The sequence below is a fragment of the Neomonachus schauinslandi genome, chromosome 9, assembly GCF_002201575.2.
Source record: "Neomonachus schauinslandi chromosome 9, ASM220157v2, whole genome shotgun sequence".
In the NCBI taxonomy this organism is placed as follows: domain Eukaryota; kingdom Metazoa; phylum Chordata; class Mammalia; order Carnivora; family Phocidae; genus Neomonachus; species Neomonachus schauinslandi.
Window position 1 is genome coordinate 71,069,444 of NC_058411.1, and position 16,911 is coordinate 71,086,354.

Genomic DNA, 16,911 nt, shown 5'->3' on the forward strand with positions numbered 1-16,911 from the left:
CAGCGCCCACCTGGAGCGCATGAAGAAGAACATGGAGCAGACCATCAGGGACCTGCAGCACCGGCTGGATGAGGCCGAGCAGATCGCCCTCAAGGGGGGCAAGAAGCAGCTGCAGAAGCTGCAGGCCCGGGTGCAAGAGCTGGAGAACGAGCTGGAAGCCGAGCAGAAGCGCAACGCGGAGTCGATCAAGGGCATGAGGAAGAGTGAGCGTCGCATCAAGGAGCTGACCTACCAGGTGCGGGCATGGTGGCTGCTCTGGGGGGCAGTCAAGGGCAGATGTGAAAGCGCTTCCCCTGCCCCACTTCCTGGCCACACAGGCCCCACGCACAGTCACTGTCTGGGAATGCCACTCAACCCCCTGGCACCTACTTCTTGAGAAGCTGTCTTTAGATTAATTTTCTTTCACATTCCCTGGAGTCCATTTGGCTTGAGTCCATGATTTTTTCTAGCGAATGAGAACCTATTTCTACTTCCTGAAAGCTCTTTTAACCAGCGTTTCCTCAGGGTTTTTTTTAAGAACCCAAAGTGTTACCATGAAGGCTTTAGCACAGTCCACAGAACCTTTCTACCAGCCTGAAAGGGAAGGACATAGTATGGCACTTTCAGGATAAAAGTCAGAGATGGGAAAGACTCAGACCTTCCCCTGGAACTTGTGGGACAACAGATAGATGGCCTTAGATAAAGATGATCCCAAAATGTTCTAAGACCTGCACCTGTGTAGCTCAGAGCTTTTGCCCTTGACCTGTTACTTTCACAGTGCGCCTAGGAAGGAAGGACAGAGAAAGGGGGTATTGGTCCCTTTGACAGCTGGATGTGAGAGACATGAGACAGAGCTACAGCTGGAGAGCGGCAGACCTGTTGTGTACATAAGTGGGAGAGGCACCCTAGCACATACAGTGATGACGAGATAGAAATGATCTGGTGACATTAGGGCCGGTGATCCTGGTGCCCAAATCTGCCCAGTGCAATCCACGTATCTGATAGGTTAGAATGGTCTGCCTATGACGGTGCCCTCTTCACCCTGTGGTCCTCATTAGTCCTCTCAGCTCACTCTAAAACCACCGGCCGAGAGCATCGACGGGGCTCCAGGCTGGGGCTGCAACAGCCCCGATAGCTCCATGTTATCAGATGAAGGAATTCCATTTGGTTCTGGGCCCCTTGCCCCACTTCCAGCTTTAGGGCCACAGCCCTCTTTGCTTTTTAGATCCGGACTGAGGACCTTGCTGTGGCCTTTTGACCTACAAGTTGAGGCAGAGCTGGAATCCAACACCCCCCTTCTTTGACCTGGCCCATCGGAGGGAGGGAAGGCAGCTGAGGCCTGGGGAGAAGAGTGACGGATTGAGGGAGGGAACAATGATTGCACTTGCTCCTCCCCCAAATTGGCTTCTCCCATCCATCCACCCCCAGACGGAGGAGGACAAGAAGAACCTGCTGCGGCTGCAGGACCTGGTGGACAAGCTGCAGCTGAAGGTCAAGGCCTACAAGCGCCAGGCCGAGGAGGCGGTGAGTTCATGGTTTTCTCCACTCTGTCAACACACCTCCCATGTGTGAGAATCCACGGGCGTCAGCCCCAGCATGGGGACTAGACGTTTCACGTGTCCGTGTGCTCAGAGCTGAGTCGGGCACTCTGAGCGAGCATAAGCAATGCCTACAGACTGCTGAGAACCCATACCCCAGTAGACCTGAGGGAAGGCAGTGTAGCTGCTAAGCAGGCCACGGGGCCAGACAGTGCTCAAGGCTGGAAGGTGGCCGTGGAAGTGAGCCCAGGAGAAGACCTGACCATAGGGCAGTGGGGAAGACTCTGGGTGGGCAGAAAAGTGCGAAAGTAAGGTGTCGATGAGCACACATGTGCAGGAAACCCCGGAGCTGGGAGCATCTATCAGAGTCCTAGTTGGGCAGATGCAGTGAAGCTGAATTCTGAATGGGACTGGACCAGGCAGCATGTAATTCATCTCAGGCAGTGGGTGGCCATGCAGGATTCTGAATGCTGGCAAGTTGAGGAGGGTGCCAAGCCAGGAGCAGGATACCCTTGGCAAGGCAGTTGCAGGAACATAGTAGAGGGGTGAGAGCCCTGAGCCCCGGCTCAGGGACAGGGAATCCCTCAGACTGGGAGGCTGGGAATTTCCACCTCCTCCCCCTCCCCCTGCTGCCTCTCACCTCAGCCTCCCCATCCCCGAACCCCTGCAGGAGGAGCAGGCCAACACCAACCTGTCCAAGTTCCGCAAGGTGCAGCACGAGCTGGATGAGGCGGAGGAGCGCGCGGACATCGCTGAGTCCCAGGTCAACAAGCTGCGGGCCAAGAGCCGCGACATCGGCACCAAGGTGGGTCCCTCCTCCAGGGCTCACTAGTCGCCCCGTGTCAGCACATCCGCCAACATCAGTGCCCCTCAGAATGGGCACTCCTTACCCTATATGATGGCAGACCTGGGGGTCCCACAGCACCCATACCTGAGAACCCCCTGAACCTCTGAAGAAAGCCCAGTCCCACCCACTAAACTACAAAGGCCCCCAAGTGAGACCCAAGATCCCTGAGGCCAGAACCTCTCCCTCTAAAGCCATCCCCTTTAGGCCCCTGAAAGCCCTAGAGATTCCTCCCCACACCCTATCTCCCTCTTGCCAGCTGGCCCCTCACACCCTTTACTCCCTTCTCAGCAAAAACTGCATGACGAGGAGTGACACCGGCTCAGGAACCCCCCTCTTGCCAACCTGTAATAAACCTGAATGCCGGACTCTGCCTGCGCCCGGTCCTTCCCACCACCGCCGCCAGCCAGCCAGCAGCTGTCTTAAAGTTCCCCAGCGGAGGGAGGCCCTGCCCCTGTGTCAGAGCTGTGGGAGCCCAAGCTTTCCACATCTATAGAGGAGGCAGCCGAGGCCCAGAGAGCCCTGGTCAGGAGGAGAGAAAACAAAGGTACCAGAAGGGTGAGCCAATTCTGTGTGCCGAGAGACAGAATTTTCGTGTCAAAGCTGAAGCTCCCCTCCACCTACCCCAGCTCTGGGCTGCAGGGGTTAAAGGCGTCCTGGGACACCCGTTCCCTCCCAGATGAATTTCCCACTGACACCAGGAGAGGCTCAGGGCTCACTGGGGATGGAGGTTCGTAAAGGGGTTGGTACAGGTCCCATTCTGGCCAGCCCCTTACGAGTAACGCAAAGGGAGTCCCAGCACAGTCGGCTGGGGCCCAGGTCTGACCTCGGCCTCTGTGGTCAGCGCCTCACTGTGAGGGAATCCTGAGCCTCTGGGGCCAGCTGACACCGAGCCTGAATCAACAGGCTCTGTGGAACAAAGCCAAGCGTTGCTTGTTTCATTTTGGCCTCTCACACGAGCACAGATGGGCACAGGTACATGAGCAGGTACACACCGTAGATCACACTTCCACTCTCTCTGAGCTCCCACCAGGGACAGTCTAGCCCAGGTTATATGCCTGCCCAGGGAACAGGGCTGGTCCCGGCCCCATTAGGCTCCAGGCAAATCTCTGCCCCCTGCTGGGCTTTATAGCCCAGGTTCTCCTAACTACCTTCTCATCCCTTCACCTGGCACCCCATCTCCTAAACTGCCCTGGCTAAGCCCCTGCTATGCCTCCTCTAAAGCCTTGACCCCACCTCCCCCAAGGGTGGCCAATCAGTGTTGAGAGTGGACTATGCGTAGAGCCCTGAGAATGTTAGCAGAAACCCAGAAAAACACAAAATCCAGTTGGTTCTAGCCCTGGGGAGGCCGCCAGTTCTGGTGAGGAGCCCGGACATGAGGACAAGAAAGTTGGAGAAGTCAGACCCGGACAGACCCACGATTATCACCAAGGGGAGCAGAACCGCTCTACTGGAGTTGCAGGGTTCGGGTAGGGCTTGGGGGCTGGGGCCTGCCTCTGGCAGGAGCACCCCAGAAAAAAAGGGAAGGTATTTCAGAGCAGGAGCAAACCAGCATTAGAGGGATAGCAAGCCAGCTTGTATGAGCCACTGAGTTAGGCCACGTGGGTGGGCAGGGACATCCCAGCTGCCCCGCACTATCACGGGACAAGCAGGGCTGATTCCTGGGTCGTCGCAGTGCCTGCTCTCCAAACACCCCCAGCCAAACTCTCCCACAGCATTCGCTGCAGGCAGGCATGGCTGTCCTTCACTAGCCTGTCTCCTTCCCAGGCTGTGAGTGCCCAAGGACAGGGCTGCCTGTCACCTCTGAATCCCTGGGGCCCAGCACAGGGTCTGCACACAGGAGATGCTCAGGAAATGTTTGCTGAGGCCCTGGCAAGCTGGGGGAGCGGACCCATTGGTGGAGGGAGCTGGAGATGAGGCTGGGCCATTTTTTTCCTGAGTTAGCGGGAGCTCAGTACTGTATCCTGATCACCTGTAGAGATGTGAGGCAAGCTAGGTTCTCATCCCAGCTCTGTCACAAGTGAAGAGGTCACTTCCTGTAATTGGGCTTGTTTTCTCTTATGTGAAATGAGGGCATTGGACCAGCTGATGTCTAAGAGCTCTTCCAGAGCCAGCATTTCGGGAAGTTCTGCCCTCATCTGGTGCCACCGGCTGACCTCTCTCCTCTCCTGTCCTCCCCACACCACAAGGGGGAGCTCTACACACGCCCCAGGCAAGCACCTGGCTCCAAACCCACTAACAAACCTGTGCGCACAGGTGGGCACTCACATGGGAAAGGCTTGTGCCTTCTCAGACACAGGACTCTGGGAGCCCAGCCACCAGGCCCACCACAAAGTGACCCGGCACACAGATCGTAGAGCGGAAGTCTGGTGTTGAAGGAAGTCTTCAGCACCTTCAGTCCAGTCCCCCTTCCTCATGGCTCAGACCTGGTTGCAGAGGAGGGACCATGACCATTTTTGTGAATACTCCCTGGCTTTCCTGATCTGCCTGATTCCTAGGGAAGAAAAAGACTCACCAGTAGGATTCGAATCTTTTAATTTGGGAATGACCAGCTTCTTCCTGCCCTCCCTCCCCAAAACACCTCCTTCCTGGTAGAGCTTCATCGGGAGCCAGATCTCAGAGCACTGAGCCCCACAGACAAGTCCCTGGTGACTTCTCAGGCCAGACTCCATCTCGGAAGGCCTGGCTGGGGAGCAGTGGGCTGTGGGCTAGTGAATCCAAAGAAAAAGTGTCTGGGCTGCACTGTTCCTTTTGTCTGGCTGGGCCTAGGAGCCAGGTAGCTCAGGGTCACTGCTGGGCCTCTGTGAATACGGAGCCAGGCCGGGAAGGGCATGTCAGGATCAGGGAACCGTGGCACAGGGTGGAGGGGGCATGTCCTCTCCCCAGAGCACAGACACTCACCCTGGGTGGTCCTGGGAGCCATCTCGGTCCGGTAGATCTTGAAGGCATCGTAGGCAAAGACGGAGACCAGGATGATGCCAAACACCTGTGGGAGCAGGCGCGTAGGCGCAGGGATGACGCAACGAAGGCCGCCGGCCATCACGTACTAGGGAGAGGGAGGTGGGCGGTACGGGGCTCGGTGGGAGCCCAAGCCCGGGGCGCCGGCTTGGGCTTGTGGGGAGGCACCGAGAGTGTGCAAACGCCAGCCAGAGGCCCTTAGGGCCTGGGGAGCTCTGTGGGGCTGGACTCACAAAAGCAGCGATGGCAGCTCCATCCCGGGAGGTCACAGCCGCAAAGGAGACCACCAGGAAGATGATGATGGCACTGACACAGCGGAGGAAGTCCTGGGGGATAGGGGGAGGGGGGTGCAGGGTCAAAGGGAAGTCAGAGGGCAAGAGAACATCACCCTGAGGTTTTCCAGGCTATTCAGAGGCTTGACCCTCAGGCACTGTGAACCCCTACATGGAGATACCCCTGGACACGATATAAAGCACTTGAGAGAGAGCCAGGGAAGGGATGCAGGTGAATGCAGAGCGGCCAGGACTAGGAGCCAGGACTCCAGGTGGGGCAGGGCTGGGGCATGCGGGCCAGGAGGGCCAGGGCAGGGGCGGGGTGGGACCTTCGGTGAGTGGGAGGGCATCCCCCTTGTCAGTGCCTCAGAGCTGTGAAATCGGTGTAGGGGCTGGGCCCCATACTGCCCCAGGGAAAGGACAGAGGCTGGGAGGGAAAAGGAAAATTTCGCCTTCAGAGAAGAAAGGGACCAGAATGGTGCGGGGGCAGGGTCCCTCACCAGACAGGGCCAGTTCAGCCGATCGAAGCGCAGGTAGTACTGGGTGGCGTAGAGGAAAAGGAAGGCGAGCGTGATGAAGAACTCCAGCAGCGCTGCGGCCATGTAGGCGGAGATGGAGGCCGTGAAGCAGATGAAGATGATGAAGGTCAGGGCCTGCAGGACCAAGTGTGTGAAGCTTGCCAGGAAGGGGACACGGGCCTGGCCAGATTTTTTGCCTTCCCCTCCTCAGGAACTCCCCCAGGCTGGCCCCCACGACCCATCCTTGGAGGTCTGCCCATCCCTGGTAGCGGAGAGCCACACTCCAGGGCATTTGCCCATCGAGGGCAGTCTCCAGCTTCCCAGCTCCCCCAGTCCCTAGCTCCCAGCAACCCCAGCAGTTTGACCAAGCTGCACCCCTCCAGGGGGCATCATTCTATGGAACCCACAAAAGAAGTGTCCTGCTGAAGCCCAGGGTACAGAGTGAACACCAGCCCCTGGAGTCACGCCCACAGCAGCCCTGCACCCCAGGAGGGACCCCCATCCCACAGTACTTTCCCCACTCCCAGATGTCTGAAACTCCTCTAAACAAGAACCAAAACAAGGCCTTTGGTTCACACCAAGAGACAACTTCAGAAGGCAGATGCTCCATTGTGGACTCTAAGGGACCCTTCAGCTCTGGCGATGTCGGTGACACATACTCAGCGAACTTAGGTTGAGACTAAGGTCTTACTAAGTGACAGGGGAAGATTCTGTCCCGAGAGCAGATGCTCACGGGGCGGAGGGCAGACACAGATAAAGGGGGGCTGCAGGAAGCTTGCCCTTTATGTCCTAACTTCAGTTCTTCCTCCTGCCGCTGAAGCTGCTGTAAGGGCCTTCAGATGGAGAGGTAGCCAGAGGGCGGGCGGGCAGGGAGGTGAGGGCAGGGCAGCTGGGGCAGGAGGGGTGTCCAGAGAGCCCCGGAAAGGGGACCGCTGAGGGGCGAGCCCAATGGGGGCACTGGGCAGGGAGGGGGGGAGTGGGATCAAACTGGGAGAGATGGATGCGCCAGGTTGGGGAGGTGACTGTTACCAGCTCAGTTTCCAGCAGGATGCCTTTGAGGGAGGAGAGGAAGGTCTTGTCCACAGCGAAGCCCTGGAGCCCCGCAGCTGCCCCCTCTGCGGGGGGCCCGTCCCGGCGATCCCGAGCACTAAGCATCTCTGTGGAGCCCACCAGGCACAGCCCCCACGCCACTGGCCCGAGAACGGAACTGGGAAGATGAAACCTGGAGAGATGGGAAAGCAAACAGGAGCAAGGAGGCACTTGGAGAAACCTGCAAGAGAAGCGGGCAGGCCGGCCGAGGGGCCGCCGGGGGAGGCTTGCCCAGATGGGCCTTCTCCCAGCTGCCCAGAGTGCCCCTGCTGGTGCCTGCACCAGCCCCCCAGGAAGCACATGGGGAAGGGAGGGGAGGGGTGGGGCGGGGAGGAGTGGTCAGCCCTCCCCTTGCTGGAGCCCAACCCCCACCCAGAGAAGGGGAGCAGGGAGGAGGGGGGAAAGGAGGAGGTCCACACAGAAACTGGGAGGAGCTGGGAGGTGAGCTGAGGAAGGAGCTAGACTAGGAGCCCCCCAAGGACCTAAGCCTGAAGAAGTTTACATCCCCCTCCCCTAACTCCCGTCTTCCTGGCTGTCTTTTCTCCCTTTTCCTTTTAGGGAGGGTGGGAGCTGGAGCCCAGCCCAGGCAGTACCCCCCAGGACCAGGCTGTAGCAGCCAAGACTGAGGACAAAGGCAGATTGTTGGGGGGACAAGGGGGCGCTGTGTGCCTGCTGCAGTGCCTCAATGGGCCTCTGTCTCTCCAGCATGCCAGGAGGGCAGCCTGACCCCCACCCCAGTGTTCAGGGGTAAGCTAGGGAGCCAGAGAAAGGGAGGGATGGGAGGCCACAGCGGAAACTCTGGAAGGCAGGACAGGGTAGTAGGTAAGGGCTGACCATGCGGGAAGAGAAGAGATCAGGCTGGGGAGCCTGGTGTTCAGGCACCAGGGACGCCAAGACAAATTAAGCCATTTTGAATACAGATTATTTATTTGGATAAGTCTCTCCATCCTCAATAACAGCCTCTTCCTCAGAGCCTAGTAACTGCACCAAGGTATGCGCAAAGTAGATGTCACTGAGTGTTGGATGGGTAGATGGATGGATGGATGGATGGACGGACGAACGAACACATGAAACGAGGGGCTCTCCATTGGCAAAGGGGAAAGTAGCAAGAAAGTGCTCGTGCTGTGCCAGGGCAGCTGGGGATGGGAGAAAAGGAAGAGATGGGGGTGGTAGGCTCTAGAGCCTTAAAGACCTTTCCCAAGAGGAAATGCCAGGATGTCCTCTTCCGGCGGCCATAAGCAGCTCTGTTGCTTCACCCCGCATTTCCCACCCACTCCAAAAAGTGAGACGTGCGGTTCCCCCCAAAGTCCCTGATCCTGCCCCACGGTCCTGCTGCTCCAGGTAGTGCTTTGGAGGGGTCGAGCATTCGGGCGTCCTGGCTCACCGTGGCGGGTGGTCCGTCCAGGAACCAGGCACGGGCAGCACGACTAGGCCGTCACTCGCGGCCGCACACACACACAAGCCAAGGAGACACGGTAGAGCCTCTGTTCCAGGCAGTAGCCCTCACGGGCACCCTGCTCGCCAGGGCACGGCCGCCGGTAGAAGACGGTCTGGTTGTGATAGAGCAACTCCGAGTTGCCCAGGGGGTCCATGTGGGAGCCCGTCTGTAGGCTGACACAGTGTGGACACAGGCAGCGGGCGTGGTACAGGTCCTGGGGCAGCCGGTTCAAGTCCCTGTCCAACCTGTGGGGGTAGCACTCATCAGACCCTGGAGGGAGGCTGGCGGGGCGGGCAGGCAGGGGATGGGGGGCGGGGGCCGGAGTGGTGATGCTGGAGGAAGGAAATGTGGTGAGGTGGGCCTGGCTTTTGTCCCAGTTCTTGTACCCACTTGCTGAGTGACCCCCTCCCCTCTGGGAGTTATTTTCCCCTGCCGGCAGTGAGGGGCAGGGACGGAGGGGTGGTTTTCTGGCCCCGGAGCCTTGTGGAGGCAAGGGAAGGTGAGCGACTTCCACCACCCAAGCTCTGCTTCCATCTGACGTACCCGCTGGGCTCGGGCATGAGGTTTCTTTTTGTAATTGTTATTACATTGTTAGGGTCTTTTTTATTATTATTATAAAGTAAAAACTGCTCTTACATCCCAGTATGAAACACTGTAAAGTGAGGACATCAGTCTCCCTACCAGGCCACCTCCCCAGAGGGAGCCGCTGTCAACCATTACCTGCACATCCTTCCAGACACTTTTCATGCATCTGTTATAAGCACATGTAAGCGTGCACGGTAAGACTTATTTACTTATTCTGGGGCACCTGGGTGGCTCAGTCGTTAAGCGTCTGCCTTCAGCTCAGGTCATGATCCCAGAGTCCTGGGATCGAGCCCCACCATCGGGCTCCTTGCTCGGCGGGAAGCCTGCTTCTCCCTCTCCCACTCCCCCTGCTTGTGTTCCTGCTCTCGCTATCTCTCTCTCTGTCAAATAAATAAATAAAATCTTAAAAAAAAAAAAAGACTTATTTACTTATTCTGAAAGGGTTTTGTGGCCAAAACAACACTTGAAATGTAGACACTCCAAAGGTCTGGACCTCCCAAGGGCTAGCAGGAAACAGCCGCTGGGTTGTAAGACCATTCTCCATACAGACAAGCCCTCACGAGCTGGGGCTCAGCTAGAGCCGCGTTTCCCAGCGTGGGTTCCCTAATAAGTACCCTGCAAGAAAGGGGGCCCGGGGCCAAATGAGTTTGGGAAACACTGAATTTATGGTTTCTTTTCTGTGGACTTCTTGCAACTTTTAATGTGCTGGGCACATTATGAATCTCCGAGGGGTGAGGGCTGGAGCAGCTTTCCCCACACTTCACTGTCACCACTTTTTTCTGAGCAACAGCCTGTGGGATGAGTATCGAAAAGAACACTTTGGGGAAGATCAGCCAAGTAGTCATCAGGGGTTCGCGGCCCCCAAACAAGAGTTCTGGACCCCAGCCAAGTCAGCCATCTGGCACCCAACCTCTCCAAAGTGGTTCCCACCTCATTGGAGTTAGCCCAGGACCCAGCCAGACTTCCAAGACCACTTCAAACCATGATGACCTGGCGTCTCCACCCGGGATCTAGTCTCAACCTAAGCTGACCTTCTCCTTACCCACTGAACTTGTCCAGCCATCCCCAAAGCCAAGGCCAAGCCAGAATTAGACTTATGGGGAATGGGAACACAGGCACCCCAGGAAGACGCAAGACAGGGATCCCTAAGGCCCTAATTTTTAATATTTTGCATCATTGTTCCAATTTCTGTGCTTCCTAATATGTTTTGCATCATGGCACCAATAGAGAATTTTAATATTTGTGTGGCACACTGAACGAAAGAGTAAGACCGCCCATAATCACAGATAACCACCCCCAGAGTGGAGGGTTTCACTAGCTTGGTACACTTATAACCCATCCAGGGACAGTCACATTGGGTATTGGGGTGCTTCATACCTGTAGCATACCCTTATTCCCTGATATTTCAGTTAGAAAAACATGTCCCAGTGTAGGGACAGAAGAAGAAGGAGGGGGAGGAGGAAGAGAGGAAAAGGAGAGAACCGATCTTTTCTGTACTAAGTACAGATTTTACGTACATTATTTCACCTGATCTCCATGTTGGCCTGGGGGGTATTACCTCATTTTACAGATGAAAAAAGCTGAGCTTTGAAACCTTAAGGAAGTGGCTCAAAGTCACCCACTAAGAGTGAGAGCTAGAACCCAGACTAGGCCTTGCCTAACACCCACACCTTTATGGCCTCTCTGAGGGGCGAGCAGGCTGGACTTGGGTGGAACCCCCCCGCTGGGGCCCCTCACATACACCCTGATGGACACACGTGCTAGCATTCGGGAGGGGGTGACAGACTCACTCATATCTCCAGGGGGAGATAGACCTGCTGTTGAGGGGTCCGTCTTCACTGGCCCTGCAGGATTCTGGGTGGTGGGTGAGGCTAGTGGCCTCTTGGGGGAGCTTGAGCACAGTGTTCCCCTTCAGAGACTCATGAGCGGGGTCCTGCCTTTTGCTGGGGCAGCATCTGGGCCAGTGGGTGCAGTCCTTCCGGATCCGAAAATTGAGGCTGTGGGTTCCCATGGCCATTACCAAGAACACGATCACCTACGGGGAAAGGCCAGTGAGAGAACTGCTCTCAACTAATCAGGGTGCTCTCTCCCCAGCTGTTCCCTGAGAGCCTGGTTTCCAGCTCCACCTGGCCCCCAGCCCCAAACCCGGAGCCCGGCCTCTCTCCACCCTCAGCAACGTCTCAGCCCCTGTTGAGCCCCCTCGCGCTCACCTGGTTCATGCCTGATGCTTCTCGCCCAGCCACAGTGCCGCGCTGGCTGACAGGTGGGGCCTTGCAGAAGCAGGCTGACTGGAGCAGCTGGGGCGTCCTGGTTTTATTTTCAGCAAACCTGTTTTGTTTATTCAAATTTATTTCCACGACCTTTTGGAGGGAGTGACCTGACATTAAAAAACAAAACAAAACCAAAAAAACCCTGAAAGTGTTTCCAAAAGCTGCTTAAATGTTATATTCATGGAAGTTATAATTCACATCACACCTGGGGAGCCTATTGGGGAAAATCTGTTCTTTGCACCTTTCTGGGTGTGGGGTCAAAGTAATAGTATTCTGCTATTCTGGGCATTGGAGAACTGGCATTATGGGAATTTCCCTGGTTGGCTTGGTACCCCAAATTCGGGAACATCATCTGGTCTGTCTTCAAGAGGCCTCATTTCCATGCTCCACTGAGGGCCTTGTCTCAGCCATTCCCTTTCTTCTCAGACAGCCTTCTGATCACCTACCTTAGTGAACACTTCCCTCTATCTCCTTTGACCCTTAACCCTTCTGTTCTCTGACCCCTTCCTCGCTTTCGATGACGCCAACATCTAGGACCCCCATCACCCAAGACTTCTTTCTCGTTGTCCATTACCCACTCCCTAACTTCCCCTCACCCTCTCCAGTGGCTGCCCTACCCTCCATCCCACCCTTCCCTGACCCCCTTTGGGCCAGGGATGTGGGATGCCTAAACCCACAGGACTGCCAGGAATGCCCTGACCCCATCAGTTTGTTGGCTGGACATGCAGGGTCTGATGGAAGAAGATGTGGGTGGTTGCTTCCATTGCATAAATGAGGTGAAGCCAGGAAGGGGAAGGGCTTAGCTCTTAACAGCCTCACCTAAGACCCAGCAGGAGGTCCCAGCTCCAGAACAGGCCTGCCCCTACCCCAACTCAAGGGCACTGGGGACAAGGGCCATAGCAGGGGTAGCTGCCCCTCTCAGACCATGGGACAAGTCCACCCAACCTCAGCCCCACCCCCAGCTCCATGGGCCACTGTTGGCCAGGAAGGGGCATATGTGCTCAGAAATGCTATAAATAGGCCTAACCCCAAAGACATGAGTCAGCCAGGGGTCACCCCTCCCGGGAGACACTGTGCCGAGAGCAGGCCACCTACTTCCCTCCAAACCTTTTCTCTCCCATCGATCTTGCCCATCGATCCCCTTCATCCCCCACGCCCACACCCCCCACACACACATACTCATACAGACATGGTCTCTAGAATCATGTTTTCTGATTTGCATGTGCTTTCCCTTAGAAAATACTCCTCTAGTAACCACGGACTCAGAAAGTAAACAAAGGGAACCAGGAATAAGTTAAACTGCAGAATGAGGAGGAATTCTTCAAATGCTGTAGGGCAAAGCAGCTGCAGAGCAGAGGAGTGATGAGATCAGGGGGCGGTCTGGAGAATTGGGAGAAGCTGTTGTTGTGGGTTTGGGGAAGCCTGGAACTGGGGGTGAGGCGGGGGCGTAGGAGAGACAGGTGGTGGCTGGCAGAGCAGGAGCTCTTAGGAAAAGCACTGAGGCGGGGAACACATCACCCCACTCCCATTGCCCTGCTGTCTGCCCTATGCTCCCCAACGCCCTCTCGGTTCTGCATGCCACTGACCTTGGCTCCTGTGTATCACGTGCCAGGCTAGGGCCAAGCCCTCTACATGCATCAGCTCATTTCATCCTTACATTGAAACCACGAGATGGAAACTAATATACCCATATTACAGATGACAAAACTAAGACCCAGAGAAATTTAGTAACCTTCCCAAGGTTGCACAGTTAGGAGGAGGCAGAGTTGGCTTTTTACTCCAGCCCTGACCAGCTCCAAATCTAATCTCCTGGCACGCAGGTGCCACACTGGGCTGACCCCCAGTCAGCTGCAAATGGAAGAGAAGCGCCGCCCCCACCCCCGTCTGTGCTTTCCTGCTTACCCAGGCTTGGGCCGGGACAGGTCTCACCTGAGCCTGCCAGAGGCCACCATGGGACATTCCCGCCCACTTGGGCACTCAGCCCTGCGGGCTGGGATCCACTGCTCTAGATCCGTATTCCCCTGCCTTTGGCCTGGCACATGGTTACCAGGGTGACTTTTGGCGTTCCGGAGAAACCCCTAACCCCAGAAAAGGCTGTGAGGGGGCACTGCTCTTCCACAAGACTCTTGTGGATCCCTATGGGTGTCCCCCAAACCAATAAGAGCCTCAGAGCCTGACATTGGCCCAGATCTTCCCATCTTGGCCCTGTCCAGGAGGGGTGCTCGAAAGAGCTGGAAGTGATCCCAGCTGCTTGTTGGGCTTGCTGATGCTGCCAGAGACCCACACCGCCTTTCAGGAGAGGTCTTTGGGGTGTCCTCCTGCCTCTGTACCCAGACGTCCTCTGAGGAAAGCCCTAAGGGGCAGAGGGAAGGCCCCTGTGAGCACACAGTCGCCCCCAGGTCTGGCCTTTCCCCCCACTGTGGTGATCGGCTCTGACCTGAGAACCCGGGCTCTGAGTCACCCGCACCCCACCCCCTCCGGTTTGCTCAGCCTCTGTCCTTATCTCCCAGCCGCTCTGTGGGATTCCTTTGGGTGATGCCCTGCCATGAGAAACATTTTCCAGAGGGTTTTCCTCCTGGGGGGAACTAGTTTTGGAATCCCTGAGTCACTTCAGCTTCCAGGGAATCCTTGGGGGTGTGGGCAGATAGGGGTGGCAATGGGAAGAAAGCTGGAGGCGGAAGCAAAGGAAAGTTCACCTCACACCTGTCCTCACTTGCCTAGGCATGGCCCCCAGCAGTGAGGGGGCTGGCCAAGCCCCTGGCGGGGAGGGATCAGCACCCAGCAGGGAGGGGCAGGGGAGATGGGATGGAAGGGAAGACCCTGCGGGCTTGCAGGAAGCCAGAACGCGGCTGTCCTGCCCTTCCACAGAAAGACACCCCAGTCCTCACCTTCTGCTCCCGAAACACCGCTGAAACCACAGGACTCAGCAGGGTCTGCAGAAGCTCATCTGCACACACCTGATGTGAGGGCCCAGCACCGGCAGTTAAAATGCTGAAATACTTCTGCCCCCACTGGTAAATCCATGCTGTCCTAGGCCCGGGGGCATCTCTGGGATCATAACCTACCTATAAGCCAGCACTGAACACCTGGCCCGGATGGAGGCCTCTAGAATACTGCTCCCGTGCCCTGATTACTGAGTGATAATGGTACTGCTTGCTAGTTATTTGTAGTATCACCTTTAGTTACGAAGATGCTTAGGCTTAGGAGCCTGCTTTCAAAGAGAAGCTTGTCCGGGGTCCCTGGGTGGCCCAGTCAGTTAAGTGTCCAACTCTTGGTTTCGGCTCAGGTCATGATCTCCAGGGTCTTGAGATCAAGCCCCACATCAGTTTCCACGCTCAGCAGGGAGTCTGCTAGAGATTCTCTTCCTCTGCCCGCCCCACTCTCTCTCTCTCTCTCTCAAATAAATAAATGAGTCTTTAAGAAAGAAAGAAATAAGAGAGAGAAACTCGTCTGGCCTGGGAGACACATGGAAAATCCGGGTGAACTGGACAAATAACCCCGCAACTCCCTCCCCTCAGCCCTGTGCTGGTGCCCGCCCATAGAAGCCCTGGGCTTACTCAGATTCCTCCCATAGTCACCGCTGCCCTGTTCATTCATCCACTCGGCACCTGTTTACTGAGCACCAGTATATGGCAAGCACTATTCTGAATGCTATGAGTGCAAAGGAGGGCAAGCCAGATAAAGTCTCTGCCTCGTGAAGCTCACGTTTTAGGAGAAGACAGATGATAAACAAGGAGACCAGATCATTTCTGATAATAATTAGTGCTATGAAGAAAATGCAACAGTGTTATGAGACAGGGGGCAGAGGGAGGTGGAAGGAGGGTGCTGCTGGGACTTGGAAAGCCAGGGAAGGCCTTTCCGAGGATGAGGAATTTGACATGATGATGGAAGGCATGTGGGGGAAGAGTGGTCCAGGCAGAGGTGGCAAGATAGGCAAAGTCCTAGAGCTGGGAAAGAGCTGGGAGTATCTGAGAGCAGAAAGGACAATGGGGATGGGGAACAAAGGATAAGGGGAGAGCCAGATGAGATAAGGCAAAGAGGTGGGCAGTGGCCAGATCATAGAGGGTCTTACTGGTTGTGACAGAGCATTTGGATTTTATTCCAAGGTCCTGACTGGATTCAAGCATGATCTATGTGATGTGAGTTTCTCAAGGGCACGCACTGTGTCCTTGACCTTCTGCTGCCCCCGTAGGGCTGGCATCAAATAATCATAATAGTTGCTTTTATCCAACATTTACATAGCATGAGCCAGGCACTGTTCTCAGGAATCTCTTAATCCTCACAAAAAGTCTGATGCTATTGATTTCATTATTATTTCTTTGTCAGAGAGAGAGAGTACAAGCAGGGGGAGCGGCAGGCAGAGGGAGAAGCAAGCTCCCCACTGAGGGTTACTCTCGATCCCAGGACCCCGGGATCATGACCTGAGCAAAAGGCAGACGCTTAACCAACTGAGCCACCCAGGCGCCCCTAATGATTTCATTATTATTCCCACTTTACAGACAGGGAACCAGAGGCTCCAAGAGGTCATGCCAAGGTCACCAACTAGTGTTGAAACCAGGATTAGAACCCAGACAATCAGGTTGCTGTGGGGTCCCAAGAGAGGAGAACTGGAAGAAGCCCTGAGTACCTGAGTTTTGAGCAGCAAGAGGAACAAGAACACTCATGATATGGGATGAAAGAAACCAGCAGTTGGCCCTGCTGGGAAGGGGAGAGAAACTGGGGCCCAGAAAGCCAGATGGAGGGGTTCGTTCCTTGCTACCCCTGGATTATGGCCCGGACAAGCCCTGAAGGGGAGGGCCCAGCTGCCTGAGGCTGCCACCCACCGCCCACCCAGGGTCTAACAGCCCAGCCTGGGTTCTGCTCAACCTCACCTGGAGCCCAGAGCTCTCCCTGAACAGGTAGAATCGCCGTAAACCTCTGCAAAGGAGAAAGCAGAGATGAGATAAGGACGGGAAAAGACTCCTCCTGGCCTCAACAAAGAAACACTTTCAGTTTTCATGAAAGTACAAGCAGGGAGGAGGGGGTGGGGGCAGGGAGCCAAGGTGAGGAAAAGCCACGGAGGGAGATCTCTGTGCTAGGCATTTTACATATATTTACTCTTCACCAAAGACACTGCAGCAGATGAGGATCTGAGACTCAGAGATGTTATATAACTTGACCAAGGTCACACAGCTAAGAAACCAGAGTTCTATTCCTGAGTCTGACTGGCTCCATTCCATGCCTGGGCACTCCAGAAGCACTGTCTTGTTATCCTGCAGGTTTGTACTCTGCTTCCCCTCACGTACATTTATTTCCCCGGGCACTGAGCTCGGACAGTGAGCCCCAGTGCCCTCCTCCCAAACCACCATTTTGCCTGGTCCTAGCACTTCTTTCCTGCCTAGTCCTGCCTATTCGGCCACCATCGATTTCTCCTTGTGCCT

At 56.0% G+C, this 16,911-nt stretch overlaps 2 protein-coding genes across 2 annotated transcripts; both read right to left on the reverse strand.

The window, feature by feature from the left end:
* Positions 1 to 4,728: 4,728 nt before the first annotated feature.
* Positions 4,729 to 7,264, reverse strand: CMTM5 (CKLF like MARVEL transmembrane domain containing 5). The gene is made up of 5 exons (XM_044918183.1): positions 7,139 to 7,264; positions 6,092 to 6,244; positions 5,553 to 5,645; positions 5,263 to 5,347; positions 4,729 to 4,787 (listed from the first exon to the last, which is right to left on the reverse strand). The coding sequence occupies exons 1-5, from the start codon at positions 7,262 to 7,264 to the stop codon at positions 4,756 to 4,758; spliced, it is 489 nt and encodes a 162-aa protein (XP_044774118.1). The 3' UTR covers positions 4,729 to 4,755.
* A 1,361-nt stretch (positions 7,265 to 8,625) lies between these two features.
* Positions 8,626 to 11,440, reverse strand: IL25 (interleukin 25). Its single transcript, XM_021695694.1, has 3 exons — positions 11,432 to 11,440; positions 11,012 to 11,256; positions 8,626 to 8,881 (listed from the first exon to the last, which is right to left on the reverse strand). The coding sequence occupies exons 1-3, from the start codon at positions 11,438 to 11,440 to the stop codon at positions 8,626 to 8,628; spliced, it is 510 nt and encodes a 169-aa protein (XP_021551369.1).
* Between the last annotated feature and the right edge of the window lie 5,471 nt (positions 11,441 to 16,911).

Coding starts and splice junctions, on each gene's coding strand:
- IL25 (XM_021695694.1), bottom strand. Junction 8,882..11,011: donor ATCTCCCCCTGGAGATATGA/GTGAGTCTGTCA, acceptor CTACCCCCACAG/GTTGGACAGGGACTTGAACC.
- CMTM5 (XM_044918183.1), bottom strand. CDS start 7,264: ATGCTTAGTGCTCGGGATCGCCGGGACGGGCCCCCCGCAGAGGGGGCA. Junction 5,646..6,091: donor GGCTGAACTGGCCCTGTCTG/GTGAGGGACCCT, acceptor CCTATCCCCCAG/GACTTCCTCCGCTGTGTCAG. Junction 4,788..5,262: donor GGCTCCCAGGACCACCCAGG/GTGAGTGTCTGT, acceptor CTCTGCAACCAG/GTCTGAGCCATGAGGAAGGG.